Source organism: Pholis gunnellus (assembly GCF_910591455.1).
Source record: "Pholis gunnellus genome assembly, chromosome: 4".
Classification (NCBI taxonomy): domain Eukaryota; kingdom Metazoa; phylum Chordata; class Actinopteri; order Perciformes; family Pholidae; genus Pholis; species Pholis gunnellus.
The window spans coordinates 6347707-6369140 of record NC_136530.1 but is presented as its reverse complement, the minus strand read 5'-3'; the positions used below and the strand labels follow the sequence as shown (position 1 = coordinate 6369140).

General features: G+C 42.5%; 2 protein-coding genes across 2 annotated transcripts; both read left to right on the top strand.

Moving 5' to 3' along the window:
* The first annotated feature begins 33 nt into the window (after positions 1-33).
* On the top strand, positions 34-9336 carry LOC306694976 (AN1-type zinc finger protein 5). The gene is made up of 6 exons (XM_079158055.1): positions 34-141; positions 1318-1518; positions 1793-1904; positions 3965-4092; positions 4837-4944; positions 5686-9336. Exons 2-6 carry the CDS (start codon positions 1359-1361, stop codon positions 5832-5834), a joined length of 657 nt encoding a protein of 218 aa, XP_079014181.1. The 5' UTR covers positions 34-141; positions 1318-1358; the 3' UTR covers positions 5835-9336.
* A 1588-nt stretch (positions 9337-10924) lies between these two features.
* Positions 10925-18038, top strand: abhd17ab (abhydrolase domain containing 17A, depalmitoylase b). Its single transcript, XM_079157730.1, has 6 exons — positions 10925-11279; positions 11378-11688; positions 12441-12877; positions 14211-14405; positions 15191-15370; positions 17491-18038. Exons 3-6 carry the CDS (start codon positions 12447-12449, stop codon positions 17714-17716), a joined length of 1032 nt encoding a protein of 343 aa, XP_079013856.1. The 5' UTR covers positions 10925-11279; positions 11378-11688; positions 12441-12446; the 3' UTR covers positions 17717-18038.
* The last annotated feature ends 3396 nt before the right edge of the window (positions 18039-21434 follow it).

The window sequence follows — 21434 nt, the reverse complement described above, 5'->3', positions numbered from 1 at the left end:
TGAGGGTGACGTCATGGTCGTTGTTTCGAATGTCGGGAGCTAGCGCTGGGTAAGAGGCCGCGCGCTCTGCTGGGGGGGGACACAACTTGTACAAATCTGAAGCCCAAGGTCGTCGGCAGCCCTCGGTACCTCGAATTTCAGGTACTGGTCTTCCTTTTTAGACCCGCTACGAGACACTCCCCGCGGTGCGTAACCGATTTTAAAACCAAGCTAGGACGCTGTCGGGTAGCGCACTGTGTTCTGAGGGGCTGCCTGATTATGCTAGCAGGGCAGCTAACGTTAGCCTGCTAACACTAGCGTTTATTCGATTTAAAACAAAGATGTGTTTACAGTCTGTCGCTAAGGACGCTATACTTTTATATTGTCTTGATTTTCATCGCGATCGGAGGCCACCAGGTGACTTGTGTCCTCCTCGTTGTGGTGGTATCCAGTCAGACAGACAAAGCTGTTTGCTAATGTTACTGTTTGCTTTGAGCTATGCGAGCATAGGACGCCAATTGTTTTCTGCTGCGGGCAAAACTCAAAACTGGGGGGGGGGGGGGGGAGAGACAGTCAGCTGGAAGTTGTTTAGCTACACCTGGAAGCAACGTAGCGTTAACGTTCGCCAGGTCATCGCTGAATGAGAAGGGTTTATTGTTTGTGTAGACATGTCTGTTAGCTTTTGTTTCTTTTTTTTTGTTTGTTAACTTTTGTCCCGACCCAAGCATCTTTCTGAAGACAGCATAAACCAGCTGAGCTCGCTTGTGTATTTCGCAGACCGTAACTTGCCTCTTACACTGAAACTCAGCACGTCTCTTTGTGCCCTTTGTTTTCATTCATACGCACGCCTCTCCACCTGGTTTGTGTGACAATTCCATAGTGTGCTACTTTTCACAACTCGCTGGCGTGTTGCCCTATTGTTGCAGGAGCAGCTGTGCATTAACCGCTAGTCTATTCTGTATGTATCCGCTCTTCTTGTTTTCCCATTATGTGTGCGATTGATTTGGACTTTAATTTAGAAACATCATTTATTCTAAAGTCTCTGGGAAAAAGTCCAGTTCTGCTTCAGTGGCAGAACTGGAGTTTTTCACTGTGTTGGAGGTAATTTTGGTTGATTAAGGTATGAACCTGTTTGACAGACCTTCATTAAAGCTACAATTAGTAGGTAATTACCCACAAATTAACTCACATTTTAACCAATTCCACTCTCATGCTCCAGTGCCAGTCTCTTAACTCTTTTAGCTTTACAACAAAGCAATCTGAATAACCATGTAACCAACTAGATAAATGTAATTAAATCAAATCATTTTGACTAACTTCTGTAACCCCCATTTTCAGGAATATCCTCTCCCATCCCCCTTACCCCCCTCTGTCAGAGCATGGCTCAGGAGACCAATCAGACGCAGGTGCCAATGCTTTGCACTATGGGATGCGGTTTCTATGGTAACCCCCGCAACAACGGCATGTGCTCGGTCTGCTACAAGGAACACCTGCAGAGGCAACAGGGAGCGGGGCGATCCAGCCCCCCGGGAGAGAAAGGTACGGAGATGGGAGAGACGTGTAACCAGTTTGTTGCAAGATACGGGTCCGTTAGGTGGGGAAGACAGGAACCTGGAATGGGGGGGGGGGGGCACTTGGATCTGCTAAAAGGGGTTGGAGAACAGAGGTAGCAGTCGCTGCCTTCACTGTGGCATCAGAAAGCAAGAGAGTGACATCACATACTTTGAAACAAATAGAAAGTCCTTCATGTTCAGGGCCAAAACAACAGGCTTTGTGTTGTTGGTGCTATCAGACTGTTCTGTCCCCCACACAGCTGTTACATCACCAGCAGGTTCGCCGGGGTCGGCCAGTGTGGCTGTGGAGAGCACGACCTCAGAGCCCAGCACAGAGGTGGCCGGAACCCCACCCGAGGAGCAAACGGCCAGGTATGTTGACGGGACGGATGGGAAGGAGTCCTCGAACGATGAGTCGTTGGGAATTAGTGGTAATTTAAATCTCATTGACCAAGTATAATTAAGAACACAACATACTGCGTTCACTGTGAAGAAGCAGATTAGACAAGTTGAGTATTTATATGAACATAATTGGGGAAACGTTGGGCTCTGAACTTGTACATGGTGTTTGTCATTCTAGTGGATATTTGATTATATGGTTAAAATGACTGTTTAATTGACAAAATAGACGAGAAGATCGGTTCATCACGAGCTCCAGCACATTGTGTTCTAATGTGTTCTCATTAGTCGCTTCAATTAGTCAACAGCTTGCCTCTGCAGATTTCAGAGACGACATTTATATTCACATCTTATTGTTCAAGATACAATCTTCTCTGGCCTTTTCAGACATTTGTAACTTCACCTGATGACTCATGGTATTTTCTCGTCAATACTACATTTTCAGCCACTTTTAAGAGGTAATACACAACAAATGTGCTGCATGCCTGGAGACCAAATCTCCAAATCTGACAGATTTGTGCTCTCAGCCGAGCCTAATGCCCGGTCAGAGCTGACTGTGGTTCTGTTTGTTTTATAGCATTCATGGGTGGCATTATGTTTGTGATAAATTGAACACTTTTATTCGGTGCTTTGTCACTCAGTGGCGTTTTCTTGGTGACTGAGTATCTCTGCTTTCCATTTTCGTTCAGTCTGCACACAATAACAGTAATCCAATAGTAATTATAGGAGGTAGGCATAGTACGAGTCCTTTATCGGTGACATTACACATAATCTTTCTCTGTCAGCACCGTACCTGCGTAGAATGTTTTTATTTCTTTATTGTGGATGGCTAGTCATTGGGTACTGACCAGTGCTTTCTCTGTGTTAATGTTTTGAGTCTTGTGATATTTTTGGAGGGTTTTAAGTATCTATATATAATTAAGTATTTCTAATAGTTAACAAAGGCAGAATGAACCATATCTTGTTTAAAGTTGACACTGAAAGAAAGAGATCAAGAGTAATGTTCTGTGTTTTTAAAAACGTGCCTGAGGGCCTGTTCTTAAAACTGCTGCATAAAGCTGAATCATTGTTGCAGGCCTTGCTTATTTTGTTTTTGTAATCAAGCATTTTGTAAGGACTGTGGCGTGCTTTAGTTATGTCAATAAATATTTTGTGAATTTTTAAATATATCATGCGATAAGTGACAAAAGTATTTGATGATGATGATGTCATGAGAGGCTGTTTTAATAGTTTAAAAAAAACACGTTTGTGTTGGATTTTTGTTATAGATGTAACTGTCATTTGCTGGAAAGAAACTAGGACGACAGACCAGGGTAGATCTTAGAGGAATACAATCAGATCAGATAGACGACGAGAGGATTTAATAATGTATCAGCAATTGTACTGTACATTTGTACATTTCTGTGTTTCCTGGAAAGCACAGACTACCCACATTATAATGAACCCAGTTATCAGAGAAGTTGTTCCACAGAGAAGTCCAAACAGTCATTTCTTCCCAGTGTGATGACATTTTTGGAATTATCAGAAGGAATTTGTGCCTGATCTGTCTGCATAATATTATGTATTGTGCTTTGTACTGTATATATATATATATATATATATGCACTGTACCGCTTTCTGTTTGTAGCTGCTTGTGTCTTGTCAAGTTGATTGTCATAGCTCTTCAAAAGGCATTTCTCAAAGTAGCTGACAGAGAAAGTGCTGAAACAGATCCAAGTAGGTTGTAGTCAGTCACCAAACTAAATGATGGGATAATGATGTCTGCAGCCCAAAAAAAAAGATGCCAAATTGTTTCTGTGGTTGGAAAAAAACCTACTTAATTGTTTGGATTGTGTTCACTCCATTTTCACATAGATGGTTTGTAAGTCATTCAGGATGGCAACAGGAGCATCAAGGTTGTCTGTGAAGTAAAGACGTTATCACTCACAAAATATACACAAATCTTTCAGCCATACAGTTACTACAAAATGAAGTGGAAAATACTTCCTGTATTGGTTTAACTGTATTTTGTTTGTGTGTTGTCGTGATGCCAGGCCCAGCTCTCCCAGCCCAGTAACTCAACAGATGACCGCGATGAGCATCTCCCAGGATTCGGGAGCTGTAGACTCTGATCGAGCGGAGGCTGAGGAGGGAGAGGAAGAGGGTACTTCCAACAGCTCAGGTACACATCAAAGGAATCGGTGGTCCTTTCCCATTATCAGTCCCTACCCACTGTTCGCATAACGTGAGTCACACTCGCAGCTGTGGAGGGCACTACTTATTAACGGTATGAATAAACATGTAAACCGTGGGATGCACTGGCCGCCTTTTACCATAAAGATATACAAAACAATAGAAACAAACACTCTGAGGATGGTATTTATTATTTTAACTTTCCTCCGTACTCTAATCCCACCTTGAAATAATAGTGTACGGACATTTTCTTTATTACCATAAAATAGAATTTTATGATGGAACTTGAAATTATAGGATTTTTCTTTATCCAGTTTGCAGCATGGTTGTTTCAGGGGTAATGGGAGTTTTCAGCTCTGCACCTGTGCAGAGGATGGAGGGTTTTATTGCCACGCTGGCTGGTTTGGGACGGCCCTTAGTATCGCAAATCCATCATCCAAATGTCTAAATGGGGAGAGAGTGAATGCAGCGATGGTTTAGTGGCCGTAATTGACTCTGAAAGAGAAACAAAGAATAAATATAAAGCTATTTTATACCGTGTGAGTCATACTAGATTTGTAGAATTTTAAATTTGACTGACTCATAGCGGTGACTCTTTTTTTTGTATATCTTGTGAATATATATTTATGGTTGCTAGTTTTATTTTAACATGTAGTTATCCTTGTATAGAAGCATATACGTGAACAAACAATGGATTGTTTTGTCACCATTATGTGTTTTTATTTTTCTTCAGAACCGGTGGAGGAAGCAGCGCAGGCTTTGTCTGATAACGACCAAACTCCAGATAAAAACAAGAAAAAGAACCGCTGCTTTTCTTGCCGGAAGAAAGTGGGCCTTACTGGTAAGGAAGAGAGCGTCATCTCACCTCTGACGCAATAGATAACAGTTGGGGAGTTTTGGGGATATCCGCCACGTTTTATCTGAGCTTAAACTTAGAGCTAAGCTTTGACTTAGGCATGGTTATTTAGTCGTGTTTCTTCTACCTAAAATTGTAAAATTGTAAAATTGAAAAGCCTTAAACTAGCTAACATCAAACTCCCAGTCCATGGTTTGTGTGATATTTTTCTTTCTCCAAAACCAAAACGCTTTGCACAGAGAGCAACATTCTGCAGGTCAGTGGTGCATTTCACAGTGTACTGCTGGCCTCCACGTTGGGATTACCTCAAGGCTCCAGTCCTATTTAATCTTAGTAATATTTGTATTTTTATGCCTAATCCCTCACCCAAAAAATGTAGAAAGTGGGCAAAATGCAACCTGATATTAGCATGAACTCTCATGGTCTGGTCAAATACTTAGCTGAGTAGCCGGCCTTTATTCATGTCCTGTTTTGATCCGTGTTGAAGAGGCTTTTTGTTGTAAAATATATTGAAGCAATGTTTAAATATGGCCATCTAAAGAGCAAATACACTCAGCCTGTGCTTCTGTGAGTGTTGAGCAACAGATATGAACCTTTCCACCCGTAGCGGTCAGCGCAGCAATACTTGCCCTCTATACAACAATTAAAGTAACTTATTTCCACGTGTAATGATGTGTATAACACGCTTGTATGTTGACTGACCGTGTTTGCTTCTCTCCACTGAAGGTTTTGACTGTCGCTGCGGGAACCTGTTCTGTGCCATTCACCGCTACTCTGACAAACACGACTGTCCCTACGATTACCGGAGTGCAGCTGCTGCCCGCATACGCAAGGAGAACCCCATCGTGGTGGCTGAGAAAATTCAGAAGTTATGAGGACTGAGTGCAAACAGAAAAAAAAGTCTCTGACTTTGTGAATCTGAACAATGGTGACTTGGATGAAAAACACCTGATATCATGGCTTCATTTGTTCATGGTAGACTAAGCCGGGGCGGGGCGGGGCGGTGAGGTTGCAGCCATGACGCTTCCCTTACCGGCCTCTCCCTCTCTCTCCACTGTTGACTGTGGATGAATCTGAGCGCTTGTGTGTGTGTGTGTGTGTGTGTGTGTGTGTGTGTGTGTGGGTGTGCATGTGTGTGTGTGTGTGTTTGTATGAAAGTCAGTGTGTGCACATTTACTTGAGAGTCAGGGAGAGTGCCGTAGGGGCCTGGTGGATGTTAGTGTTGCTGTGGGGAGGGAAGGCATTTGATTTTTAGCCCTTTTTAGTTCCTCAGCTCGGGGGGATCGTGTGGTTTTATTTTTATACAATCCCTGTAAGGCAGTTGAGACAAGGGTAAGCTGAGGAATGTGTCACAGCCTGATTAATGGCACAGAGGTCAATTAAGAAGTTAAAAAAAACCCACAAACTGGGAGATTTCATGTATCAGCAAGACCTTTTAAGGGCTTTGGAATATATATATATATATATATGTGTGTATATGTATACTTATATTCCCCCCACCCCCCCACCCCAGACTGAAAATGATGTCAACTTATTGTCAAATTGGCATACTTTGTTCCCCCCCTCCCACATCCTCTTACCTTTTCTCTATGGGTCATCATACGTTGAACTCCCAAGTCTTAGCATTTTCCAGAAACGTTTCTCTTTGATATATTGACTTATCATACTGATATTGGGTGCATGAACAGTTGTTGGATGGGGGGGGGGGGGGGGGGGGGCAAGGATAGGGGAAACTGAGAACCTTGACTTAACGGAGTGATTGAATTTCTTTTCTCCTTTTTTTTTTTTTTCTTTTTTTTCCCTGTTTTAATGAGCGTATGACATCAGAAGATCTATATTAATATATTGTAGTTAGCTTGAATTGTGTGATTGCATTCTATTTATTTTGTATCGTTTGGTTGGTCTGTGCTGGAGGATTGGCAGCATGTGTCAGCAAATCGTTAAGGTTTGCACTTAACCTTCTCAATTATATTTAAGTAATTCCATCTTGATTATATAACCATTGAATAAAAAATACACAAGCTTTGACGTGATGGAGTAGAGTCCAGTTAAGCCGTTACAGTCACAATCGTGCAGTAAAAAACGTCCATAGTTTTGGAATTTGGAAGCAAAGCACAACAAATTGTGTCAACCGCAGAGCACAAGATACTGTGCCACACCTACTCAGTTTTGTTCAGCATCCGGGTCATTTGCAGTTTTTATTGTATCTGTACAGCAGGCGCGCTGAAGAAGTTGCCTGATCGATGAGACGTTCCGTTTAAAGCGAGGCCGTGTTCCACTTTTCCGTTCTACGAGGGAAGCTCCTTGTTTCTCTAACCACCAGCAGACCACTGACACATGCTGAATGAAAACTGACCTGGGTTCGCGGTGACTCTACACGCTGACACCACCGTCCGCTCAGCTAAATTAAGCGCAATGCTGCTGCGGAGGAGTAGTCGTGTGCCGTGCTTTTTGCAATGTGCTCAGATTCAGACGAGTCCAGCTAGCTGCTGCTTCTAGGATGATCAAACGTACCTGCATGTGTGCAGTCAAACGTATGAGTTACTGTTTCGTAACCGGCTGCACAGTTTGAAATGAAGCTGGAATGTATTTTAAAATACATTTAAAAAAAAAAAGCCACACAGCAGTTGCACAATGCATGGCTGGAACCGTAAGGTCAAGTTAACAGGGCTCTACAGTTTTGTTTTTCTCCATATGTAAATACCATATGGCTCCTATTCATATAGTATAATCTTGATGTAGATTTCTGCCAGGTAATAAAGGTGGGGGACCAAGGCGAAGAATAGTACTATGTGTATAAAAGTGCTTTTCATAATTATCCCCAAAGAAAGAATGCTACAAATGGCACTGATCTATTTCTCCCCCATTTTATTTACACGTTATTAATCTCATCATCTGCCCAATGTAATGTCCCAAAGTATATTCAGTATCTGGCTCCACCGTGAGTATCTTCTACGGGCCATGTGGCTTCTATTCTACAATACCAGTGGGATCGTTATCAAGCCCCGTAAGCTTTATTAACCTCGCTGAAGCACACATTATCCCAGCACATGCTTTTATCCTGTTTACTTAAAGTCTATTCATAGCATAGAGATAATAAGTTAAAAAGGGCCCTTGTGAGATGCGGAGGGGCACTTGAGGTTTCATCTTTTCATTATCAAAAGCTGTTCTCTGTGAATGATGCTTCGTCATTAAGTATTAATGAAAGAGCTGTAGAAAAGTTTCAAGGAATTTGCAGAGTATGTATTTTCAAAAATAAGCCAATTCAGGATGTATTGGGCGTGAATGACTCTTCTCCTTGTATGCACAGAATATCATGTTGGACCTGGTTGAGTTCTGGCTCCTTTGTATTGGATCATAATTCCTGTTTTAAGTCCTAGTGTGGCTGATGGACGTATAAATGGCTTCGTGACTTGGCGTGCCAACACCGAGAGTGTTTACCCAGGATGTTGGTCATCTAAAGCCCCAGACTGGTTTTATTACCACTGGTGGAAACTTGAAACTCAGAGGGAAGTTGTGTACATCTGTAGTTTGATGTTCCCTAAGGTGCATCTATTTATTTTCAGACTATTCAAGCTTGCCTGCTGGGTTGATGACCATTTCAAAATATTGTCACCTACAAAATGCTCAGTTTTCCTTCACAGATTGAAAGTCCTTTCAGAGTAAAAGTACTTTGCTTGGGATGATTGTTCAGCTGTGTAAATTGTGAGGATTTCACGGTTTACACTTGTTTTCTATTGACTGCTCATATCGAACTCCCCCCCTTTATTTTATTTTCTTGATAAACAATGGGCAGTTTGAATGTAAACCACCATAATTCACATAATCAGTTGTAATGTCATTTATCATGTTTTTGGGTGGAGGCCCAATTTTTCTTCCATGTGATTTCGGACAGTTGGATCACCGACTATTTGTGATGACGGACTTGGCACCAGCAATATAGGGCAACCTAAACAATCTCGATATTATCAGTACATGTATACATTGCTCTTCCCTCTGTTCTGTTGCTTCGATAGAGTTTTGATGTCTTCAATCCCGTCTTTAGCACAACCTTTCAAAATCAATGTCTTCATCGTGCGAGGGTTTTGATTGATAATAATGATAAACCTGTCAGCTGTGACGAGTCTGGTTGAAATTCGGTTTCACTGCAGAAGAAAAGACAAATGACGTTGACTTGATTCAATCTTTGTCTTTTCAAGATGAGCTTGAGGGACATCAAATGAAATCTACAATGTTCACAGAGCTGTACTTCTTGTTCCTTGGCACTCCAGTCCCCCAGAAACACCACCAGATATCTTTTTATTTTGTTTTCTTTGAAGATTTAGGATTGTATGATGTGTAAGAGTAAGTATAAAACAATAAATTCACAAAGTTTATTTTAAATTACACTTGTCTTTTGTATTTCTTTATTTTAATGTTAATGTCAAGATTTCTAGAGGAAAAAACAAAGGTTTCCCTAAAGGTTCTATAAATACAATTTATATTATGTAGTGGTATAAACTTTAAAAAATCATTCCTGACTTCCTTGCTGCTCCAGTACATGCACAGGCTGTGGCCCCAATGCATTGTACTTGTATACTGTTTTCAAATACAAAGCAAAAACTAAAGGGCACAAATGGTACAACAGCAGCTAATGTTCAGCTCTGATGCATGCTGCAAGAGGAGTTGCCCCAAAGCGATTTAACTCTACTGAATGAGCACTGATGTCGCCATGATTTCTTGACATCACAAGATCAGAAAACAACACCGAATAATTTGACTAATTTCATATTTTTTACACCTGCCAATAGCTTGTCCTCCCATTTCACCATACAAGACCTAGAAAGTGATTGAAAGTGTGCAAGAGTAGGAAAAATAAGATATGGGGTTTGCAATTTGAAATGCTGTGGGCACCAAATATTCAATTTGTGGTGGGGTGGAAGCAGACATCCCCAAGACATAACTCAGAACCTGGGCAAAAAAACTAACAATTTGTGGCAAGATCTGTTCTGGAGAGATGTGAGACCTGGAACACACGGTTATAGTAATACCAATGTTTCAACATAAAGCATGTCTTCACCTTATCATCAGTGTAACTAAAGACTGATGATGATTAACCTGAAATTAAGTCCAATCAGGCAGAATAACAGTGTGCAGGGCCTGTAACAGGGTGACCTATTTCTTATGACCATGGGTGGGCTACATAAACAAAAGTTGAAAAGCTGACATTTGCAGTTCTCTGTAATAGGTAATAAAGGTGTTTTTGTGCTAGCAAAGCCTCTTGCTTCGAAACTGGCAGGAAAAGTCCCCCGTGTTTGCATGTGTACTTGTACATCTATATTTGTGAGGACCACATACAGTTTTAGATCTGAGAGTGAGGACATTTCAACGGTCCTCAAAGGCTTGTTTGAGGGTTCAGACTTGTTTTTAAGGTTCATGTTAGAATAAGGTTCAGGTTAGAGTAAGGTTTGGGGTTAGACCTTTAGTTGTGATGGTTAAGGTAAGGGGCTAGGGGATGGTGTGTGTGTGTGTGTGTGTGTGTGTGTGTGTGTGTGTGTGTGTGTGTGTGTGTGTGTGTGTGTGTGTGTGTGTGTGTGTGTGTGTGTGTGTGTACGTACGTACGTGTACGAAGGGGAGGGGGCAGGTCATGTATTCCCGTCAGGTATTATATTATCACAGTTGCCTACACAAAGATACCTACGTCTTGGTCTTTGTTAAAAATGAATACATTTATTGTAAAAAAGTCCCACCAACTTTAATTAATCATTTTAGTCACTAATACTAAGTTATTGTGATGATTCATACGCACTACAGAAACAATAGATACTGTGCTTTTTACCCTTTTTTTCTTCAAAGAACAATTAAGTTCAAATATGTCATCTTTTACAGCACTGTCACCCACGCTGATAACGAGCTTCCTTTAATTGTCCAATGGAAACTCCTGACGTTACATCCGGTCAGCTGGCCGCTTCCGGATGCGGTGAAACGGCGGAGAAGAAGGAAAACACCGCACGTACATGGATTAATTTAAATGACAAGACGCCATCCATAAATTCAGAGGAGACTCCAGCACCGTCCAGAATGGATTCACGGTGAAACGCGCTCACGTCGGAACCTGTGTATTAACAGCGTCTTTGCTCCGGGTGTCCATGAATGAGCGTCGTTTTTTTAACCGAGTAGCCGTGTTTATGTCTTCTTGCTAGCTTAAGCCATCGTAGCGTTAGCTGGTAGGCGCAGACGAACAGCTTCTCTCTCCGGTAATATATGACCTCTCGTTATTCTTGATACATCACACCTTCACGTGAGGGAATTGTGTTGGGATTGTAATTGTAAAAACGCTCGTAAGTTGTTTTTGTCACTTTGTAGATCACGTTGTAAACGCTAGTTCCTCACCGTCAAAGACGAGTCAGAAGTTAACGTTTTTCCTAAAAATATACAGGGCTCGTTTGGGAAGCAGAACATTGTAACTGAAGTGACTCGTCGACATCTCAACAAAAGTGGACAAAATGGATGTGATCTGGACTTCAGTCACCACTCAGTCAACACAGCAGATACTTTGTAAATAACACTTCCTGTCTGCCGTTCGGCTCCACTACTTTTTGCCTCCTTCTGCTGACTGGGCACTTTACAGGCAGTATCCTGCGTTTGAAGTTGACTGAACTCTGGAGGAAGTCTTCCTTTGTTTTTAACTTTTGTTTCAACACAACTTCTTTTTGACTTTAACTTGGACTAAGCGCCTCAGCTCAACAGGTAGGTCTCCTGTCATTGTCATACACATGTATTGTATGTTTGTGGTGATGTCATCAATGATTGTTTTTATAAATGTCTTCTCTTTTTGCTAATTGAGTTATAGTCCTACTAGAGCGCTATCACTCTTATTTAAAGTGCCAACATCCAGAAAGTTAGACCCGAAACTATTATCAACTGTTAGTTGGCAAAAAATCAATAATCGGCACTCCTTGATTGATAATTGATTACTTGTTTGTCAATTCTCAAAGAAAAATCCTCAACATTCATCTGTTCCAGCCTCTCAGTCGTGAGGGTTTGCTGCGTTTCTTTGTATTAAGTGACATTTAACAAAATGTTTGAGGGTTTGGTGTGACAAAAACTAACTTTTTTTTAAAGAGGTCACTTTGAGCTTAGGAAATTGTGACAAATATTTTCAGACATGTATATTTATGAGCAAATAACACATTTAAATAAATCAAGAAACATGAGCAACCCCTGACATATATGAAGCAAACATTAAATGTTTTTACTCCCTGATAAATGATTCATAGATTATCCATATCTGGGTCATTTTCATAACCTACTATGTAGCTAATTGCTTATAATCTTAACATGTTACAAACAAGCTGTTGTAGATACATTGTCCTCATCATTGTAGCCACACTTTGACTGAATGCCTTGTACAGTACATTGTAATAAGTATCTCATTGTGTTAACACTGGGATGATGTGGCTCCATTAGCACAGTGATCCTCTTGTCTCCCTCCTGCACAGTGAAGGATGAATGGCCTCTCTCTCAGCGAGCTCTGCTGCCTTTTCTGCTGCCCGCCGTGTCCCGGTCGCATCGCGGCCAAGCTCGCCTTCCTGCCCCCCGAGCCCACGTACGCCTTCCTCCCAGACACAGAAGCTGGCCCTGCAGCAGCAACAACCGCAGCAGCAGGAGCAACAACAACAACAACACCAGCAGCAGCAGCAGCAGCAGCAGCACCAGGGGCCACGGGGACGTCCAGCCTGCGGGCGCGGAGCGGCGCATCAGTTGCCGGGAGCGGGGGGGCCGCGTCTGTGGAGGGCAGATGGAAGCTCCACCTGACAGAGCGGGCGGAGTTCCAGTACTCGCAGAGAGAGCTGGACACCACGGAGGTGTTCCTCACGCGATCCAGCCGAGGCAACAGAGTCGGCTGCATGTACCTTCGCTGTGTTCCCAACGCCAGGTAGGTCCTTTTCGAAAGGTTTACCTACCGTGTGAGGCCGTGTGGTAACAGGTGTGTCACACCCTCCTTCCTTGTCAGTCTTCTTTCACTCACACTCGGGTCTACTTTCCTTTACTCGTCTCCCTGTTGACTCAGCTGACTCAAAGATTGCTAGTGCACGTGTACTTTAAAGTTGAAAGTGCTCATGCTGTCTCTCATGCTGTCTCTCAGACTGTCTGTCTGAATGTACCTGTACTCACCCTCTGTCTGAAACGCTTCGTTTGAGCACATTTTCAATGGAACTGCACAGCTTGGCTCCGTGTTTACTTCCTGTCAGCTGCTGTCATGCTCATACGCTGCAACCGAAAATAAACCGGGACACTAATTCTGCTTCATGATAATGATGGTAATAAAAAAAATAAATAAATAAATAAAAACGTGTCACGATCAGTCACAAGATATTAGTTTTCAGTGGGTCAGAGACAAAATATTTACAGCAATCTGGCTTTCTGTCCTGTAGATGTGCCATTGAATTTATCGGCAGCGATCGGTAGATCGTTTTACGAGAAGTGATCCCATCATTTAGCAGCAGATGTTGAATGTTACGACGTACTGTAAAAGTATTCAACTTCACTTTTATGCCCATCCCGTCGCCGTGCGCTGCTGCTGATTAATTTACTAAATCAATTAAAAAGACATGGACAGGCTTGTGTTACAGTCTGTGTGTCTTGTATTAATGCCGATCTTGTATTACACACGAATGAATCCAAACCAGACCCGATATGGCGGAGTCATTGCTGGGCCACATTCTGAGTGGAAAGGCCGCGCGGGCAAAAAGGTATGGGTTCATAAACAAAAGCACAGAGCGAGGATTAAAAAAGAAAAAGTATCCGATTTCTCAAGGGAGCACAACATGCGCTCATGAATAAAAGGCGAGGGCTAGATGGCCGGCTTTTATAGTGGATACCCTCCTCCTCAGGTTGTGCCAAATATCTCGAAGTTAAGAGTCATTTGTCTAGAGAGGTAAACCGATCCTCCAACGTGCGAAACGATGGCCGCAAAGCCAAAGTAACCTCGCTATGTGGACCCTGACATGTTGCTTATGCTTTGATTCAGTGTCCGGTTACCTGGGCTGTGGTCCAGTAGAATCTCCAGTGTTTATACGTATGATTTGACGTACTCACCTCAACAAAGATGTTTTCATTTGTTTCTAGTGGTGTTTTTCCGAGTCCTGTAAAAATGACAGCTAAGTGTCTATATCCTGCTAATGTTTCCGACTATAACTAAAGTGCTTGTCGGGGGATTGTGGGCCCATCTACTAAACCCTTCTTCTTCTGCATGCGTGTCCCGTCAGATTCACAGTGCTCTTCTCCCACGGTAACGCGGTCGACCTGGGCCAGATGAGCAGTTTCTACATCGGCCTCGGCACTCGCATCAACTGCAACATCTTCTCCTACGACTACTCAGGCTACGGCGCCAGCACCGGCAAGCCCTCTGAGAAGAACCTCTACGCAGACATCGATGCAGCCTGGCACGCCCTGCGCACGCGGTACGTTGTGATATAATTGGGCCATATGGGTCCTTTCATGGATGAGTTATTATACGGTGTCGTGCTCTGCTGAGACGGGACGTGCACTTCAGATCAGGAGCAAATCAAACCACGTTGCATGTATGGATGGGTTCTAGTATCACTGCCTTCTTAGGCAAACCACTGTTGTATGTCCTAAAAGATAGGCAGAGAAGGGTTGAAAGATAAATACACTTATTGTAAGTCGTTTTGGATAAAAGCGTCTGCTAAATGACTGTAATGTAATAAAGATGTGGAGGCGCGGTGAATCAAGGTGGCCGAGGTTGTGATCAGGACAGAGCTGAGATGAAAAGAGAAGAGTGTGAATAGATGCCGTGAGAATAAAAAAAAAAAAAAGAGAGTGAGATGGACGGATGAAGGAAGAGAGTGCTGGAGGAGGTGTCTCTCAAGGACGTCGCGATGTGATAAAGTGTCTCATTAGTGAAAGCGGAGCTGCCTTAATGCGGCTGTAGCCTCAAGGAAGACATGACACCACGGAGCACTCACAAGGGGTTGGTTAGGTGAATTCACTTGTGGGTGTAGCTGTCACTCTTGGCCGTAAAACTTCAGTCTATTTATTAAAAACTATTTAGTTTTCATTGGATGTTCCCCAATACTCTACCTGCAGGTAAAAAGTTTTTCTTCATTGTGTATTTATAGTAGCCACCTTTAGACTAAAATCAATAATTGTATTTGCCACAAGGCACAACTTCCATAACCTGCACTATATATATATATATCTCTCTCTCGCTGTATCTTTTGAGCAGGTATGGCATCAGCCCGGAGAACATCATCCTGTATGGACAGAGCATCGGTACAGTACCCACTGTGGACCTGGCGTCGCGGTACGAGTGCGCTGCCGTGGTGCTTCACTCACCGCTGACATCTGGCATGAGAGTGGCCTTTCCTGACACCAAGAAAACGTATTGCTTCGACGCGTTCCCCAAGTAAGTCCCTATATTTCGTTTGACTCTTTACGTGTGTTTGTCAGCGTATGATTTAAGTTGACACGGCATTAAGTTAATAATTGGCTGTAAGGATAACACTTTTGTCAGAGAAATCTTTCTACAACAAAGTCTTTTTCTCCCCTCGGCCTCGTTCTCTGCACCATAAAATCCTGAAATAATGTGTTCATTTGAACACACACACACACATTGATTACACAGACTATTTTGATGCCAGTTGGTATTTCCACATAATTACAGATCGGCCAACAGAAAAGTGTAATTGCTATTTGCACTGGAAGTGTTTCTTATCCAAGACAAACGTCTGCGCTGAAAGAGCAGCCCCGGTGCCGTCATTTCGGTGTTTAGTGTCTTTTCTTGGTTTTATTTTCATAGATGTGAGCAGGCCGTCCAAATACTGACCTATTTCAGAGAAGAACACGTGTTCTCTTGCAGTGTGATCTCACTGTACAGCGACCGAAAGTGACCTTCCATGAGTGCAATCGTAGTTTGTCTTTAACTTTTAACGACTTGCAGCCTGTTATGTTCAGGTGATAAAGTCTTAAGTCCCGCATCTTTACAACCTAATTGAAGTTAAAGAGTTCAATTAAGAGTTAACATAAGTTATTTAGACATGGCCTAGGAAAGTTCAATCACTCTTTGTGAGGTTCCCCCCCAGAAACCTGTGACGACATCATGTATAACGTGTGGAGCTGCTCCATAGACGATGACTGAGACACTGATTTTATGGACCCACGGGACGTTTGTTTTCTAATTTATACCCAAATGAGATTGATTCTAGTGTAGCGTGTCTTTACCATTTCACTGTCTATGGAGCATTTCTATACTAGTCTATAGCACACATTTGTGTTTTAGCACACTAGTTTTAGAATTTGGGAGTTGCTAATGTTTAATACTATTTTTCAGCGTCTTAGACCGTAAGACTAACATGAATGAATTTTGAAAAATGTAGATCTGCAGCTTAGAATGTGAGTGTTTCATCATGCAATGCTTTTTAAAGTGAGGAAGCATTTGGTATTAATAAGCAGTAACAATAAAACCATCGTTTAACACTAACAACTACTTGGTTGTGAGATTCAGTCCTTGTTGGCACTGTACATTTCATGGCTTCATCCTCACTTTTGAAGAGATTTGGCGTCCCCCATTTGTGTGCGACTGTAACGTGGGTGTTCACTGTAATGTGTTGTTACTGTGTTTTTAATTTTAAATCTTGGCCACTGAAATAAGCTCCCTTGGCGGGACAGAAACCACGGCGAGAAAAGCTGTCATTAGTGAGGCTCTGTCCCGTCTGTTCTCGGTGTCGGTTTAGTTCTAGTGGCCGCGTCTGACGGAGGTCAATATAATGGGGGGGGGGGGGGGGGGGGGGGGTGGGGGGGGTAGGTGGCTGAGAAAGCCTCTAGTGTTCAGAGTGGGCAGCTGGCCTCCCTCCTTCCTTGATTATCATTTTAAGATTTGGCCATTGTGTGTTTTGTCGTCTGTTTTCGGGTTGTCCGTCCGTCCGTCCCTTTTCTCATGAACACAAATGTCTAAATAGGATAAAATGATGACATTTTGGACAGATGTGGATTTGACAGGTTGGCGGAGGCACACAACCGCCTAGTGATAATCCTAGTTTATACCTCATTATGCAATAAATATGTTCATTTCTAGAGATGAAATCTATAAATCTCAAGACTCATGTTTGTCTTGTTTACTGTCCACAAGAGTCCAAACTGTACTAAAGAGACGGGCGGTTCAGCACTGATGATCAAATGTGCCAATAATCTGCACCCAGGCAATAAGACAAGACGTCTGCACATGATACCGTTTTTTAATAAACAGAAATAATAACTCGAAGATATCACGGTTGTTTCAAAGCAATAAACACGTTTTATAGCCAATAACAATTTACTGTAGCAGCTCAGGCTAAATTGATCCATTAAACATATTCGTGTTTAATCAGCCGGCGCACTGACCCTCTTTTATGATCTGATCTACAGTGATTTATGAGTCCAACTGTCCATCACTGACCTGTGAAATCTGCTTTGAATAGCTCTTTTATGAGGGCGGCTGACTAATATTGTACGTAACCCCCCCCCCTCCTCCTCTTGCTCTTTTTTTAGCATTGAGAAAGTCTCCAAAATCGTGTCCCCGGTGCTCATCATCCACGGGACGGAGGACGAGGTCATCGACTTCTCCCACGGCCTGGCTCTGTTCGAGCGCTGCCCCAAAGCTGTGGAGCCTCTCTGGGTGGAGGGGGCGGGGCACAACGACATTGAACTGTACAGCCAGTATCTGGAGCGCCTGCGCCGCTTCATAGGACAGGAGTTGGCGGTGCAGCACGCCTGACCGCCACCGCCCGGATCCTCCTCCTCATCATCATCATCAGCTTTACCATTTCGTACAAGAGTCATCTAAACCGTCCCGTACCGCGGCTGTAACGCTTCACGTGCTGTAGTGCTTTGTTTCCGGGGCACTGCGCGCCTTTAAACGGGCCGTGGATCGATGCGTCGTGCGTTCGTAAACATTAGAAGTGTGTGTGAGTGTCTCAGCCATGATGCTTGTCACGATCTGCATTTCTACAGTTTATTTAAAAAAAAAAAAAAAGAAATTTGCAGTTACTTTAGTACTAGATCTATTCCTATACTGTGCAATAATATGGACAGGAGGGGGGAAAAGCCTTTAAATGATTTAAAAGGAGATTTAACACAACAACAAACTGATAAGTAAATTACATTGTGGTCCACATGGAAAATCTATTTTTCCAGCCTGCTCATAGTTTGTGTGATTTTTACTGTTAACCCAAGTTAAATGGATCATGTTGGAAACACTAAAAAACGCCCTTAAAAAAAAAAAGCTTTAATTTAATTTTTTTTGTCGTTTTCTTAACGCCCGTTTGAACTGCAAACAGGTTTGTAACTAAGTTTTTCTACAGTTTCTATTAGTGACCCCTGTACAAGTTAATGTAATCCAATTTAAAGCCTGACAATAAATCCTGTTTCCAAGGGTTGATCGAACTATATTGTCATTTTGTAGTTATGAGCTGTGTGGCGTTGGACTGCATTATATTGAACGGTGTTCCTAATATCTTATCGCCTCATGTATGCACTAGAGACATACATGCTTAATTCTGTTCTTCACAGTACTGAACATTTTGCTCAGGTAACCCTCTTTTAGACATTGGGGTAAGTGTATTCCACATTTGTTTCTGTCCTTTTTTTTTTGTTTTTTATGCAGTCGGCAAAATCTCTTCAGATTTCTGGGGACACGCTCATGCAGTGTGTGTGTGAGAGTGTGTGTGTGTGTGTGTGTGAGGTCTGATTGTACCTGCAGGTAATGAAGCAAACTATGATCCCAAAACTGAGGTACAGACCGTTAACTTTCTCCATAATGTCTTCAGGCTCTGCGCCACATCTGTATCCCAGTGACGGAGTGGGATTGGCTGTCATAAGGAAGTTCAAGAGCCTCAGAAAAAAAAAAAAAACACCGTACCTCCAGCTCCGTCATCTAGTGGAATGTCTGAGCGTCTGTCCGGTTTGTTTTAGTCTTGCTCGTGTTGTTTATGTCTCACACCAGTAGGTCACAGCTGTCGGCCAAGTTTCCTGTTTCCCTCAGTGTCTGGAACGGAGAAGCAACGCTAAAATTAAAACCGGCCTCTTGTGTTCTACCTCCAGACAGTTTTTATCTCTAAAGGCCGACTCACTCACTCCATCTTCAGGAGGCAGTTTCTGTCAATCTGAGAAGTGACGTCACTTTGAAATCTAGTGTTTTATGGAAATATTCTGATGAATAGAAATCCTTTCCCCGCTCTTACACACCGATAAGCAGAGGACCAGATGTTTCATCACGATGAGATGCAGTGCAGTAAGAAGCTCTCTTCTGAGAAACAGCGTTTTTGTCACATTTACACTCCAGCTATCCCGCTACTATTCTGTGCCACAGGTAAAAACAGAGAGCGAGCACGGTGTGCTGAAGCGAAGCAAGTACTTCAAGCATTCTCTGGTTTACAGCCTTTACATGAACTGCCGATAACATCCGTCTGTATGTCGCGGCTCTTGGTCACACTATTGGTTTTTACACAGAATTGACTATGAGAGTGTTTAAACGACCTTTTCTAGCTGCTGGTGTGACTTTTGTAACGATTGCAAACTGTCTCGAGCATGTTGTATTCCCTTCGCGATTGTTGTTTTTGCGCTGATTATTTAGGGGGATATCACTAACTAGTACACGGTAAATTGTCCCGTTTTTGCTGCAAAGGCCGTCTTCTTTTCTTGGTTTAGAATTCTATCAGCTGGCTGTCTGGTTTCGTGTTTTGGGACGACTCGTAGGATAACTCGTGTCTGTTCGATTCACTGCACTCTGTTGGTGACAAAAGCCCTTCACTCTCACTTAGAGGTCTGTTCTACAAGTAGACATGAGGCGCAGACTGAAGAGTCCGTCTTAAAGGTGCAACACTCACGAAGCCGAAATGATATGAAATGTTCAAATGTATAGCTTAACACATCTGAAGGAACAAAGTGTTTACTCTAGTTGATTTATATGAGTGTTGTACCTTTTTAAACTTCTTAGCTGAAAGCTGAGATGATGACTTTTGGGGGTTTTCTTGTGTACATATGAACCAAAGTGTAACTTTTTTTTAGGGCTTTACTCGGTGTACCTGCTTTTTATGTTGGTATCTTCGTAACCAAAGGCAAAAAAATGTTCAAATTTAAGTTCTTTTATCAACATTTGTATTCATCTATGTGATCGGTCCAGTCTTTTTCCACTACACAGTACACTTGGATACAAAAAATGTGACCATTTGTCATATTGCTAAATAATTGTTTTGTCATATTATATTTGATTTCAAATATGCAGCAACTGAGTTTGAGCAGCATCATTTACCAAGTTGTGGGTTTTTTTTGTTTTTTTTTGTTCAAGGTGTTTATAATTTATCATTTGTGGAGGAGTACAACTATTACAGCTCATGTTTAGGGGAACATGTGTGTGGAATGATTAAAGGGGAGCTTCAAGCTGACAAACGAAGATCTTTGGTCTTTTATTCAAATGTTTGGATTTCTGGTGTCACAAAATGTTAGCCATTGTTTATTTTACTGACTCATTTTTAGCTTTTGAAGATTGTCAGGTTGTTTTTTTTGCGATATCTGAGAAGTTAATAAAACATAATCATGAATTGATAATTATTGACTCTTTCACTCTTTTAAAAAAAAGAAAAAGGTATGTCCTCCATCTAGGTGTTGTTTTACAGTGAAGATGTGCTCTATGCTGCAAGACAACAGCCTTTTCTCCTGAAGTCAATGCAACCGTGTGTCTCATTCAGTCCCTGATTTTCCGCTCATGGCAGTCCTGGCACTCTGTGAATAATGACCTGCCGGCAGTGGAAGGCCTCACAGGGCTGCACGAGACACATCCAAGAAAGGCTCGGCTGAATAATTGGCTTATGAGTAAATGAGTCCTTTAATTGCCTGGTGAGTGTCTGTGTGTGTGTTTTTTTTTTATCCTACCTCTGTAGAGTTGTCGTGTTTTGGGATGGGCTTGTTATCATCTGTGCCAAAAAGGCTGAAATGATGCGTTTTAATTAAACCAGCACCAAAGGACTCAGGTCTGTCCCAGCCTCTCCTCACTGTCTGCCACCATGTTGAGTTGTGGGGAAACGGGGACAGATGGATCGTAAGCTGAGATCATCCTCCCTCTGAAAACACACACACACACACTTGTGCCAGCTCGCTTTCAATGGACTACATAAACAATCTGGTGTCCCACTCAAATGCTCTTACGGATTAAAAGCAGCTGCAGTCTGCATCCCCCCTGCGTAAGGCGTAGTTAGTGCAGCCTGACCTACTGCATCGAACAGCAGCAGCAGCACTCCTCCACACTCGGATGCACACACAGTCTTTCACACAGCGCCGAGCACAGAGAGCCTATTCATGTTGACGTGTATCAAAGGATTGTGGACGTGCTGGCTCTCGACAACAGGAGACTTAAAACAAGACTGGTGAATCGGGGAGCTTTGAAGCCTTTTCAACTACTTCAATCAACTTGAGGATTGTATGGTGGTGAGCATTTA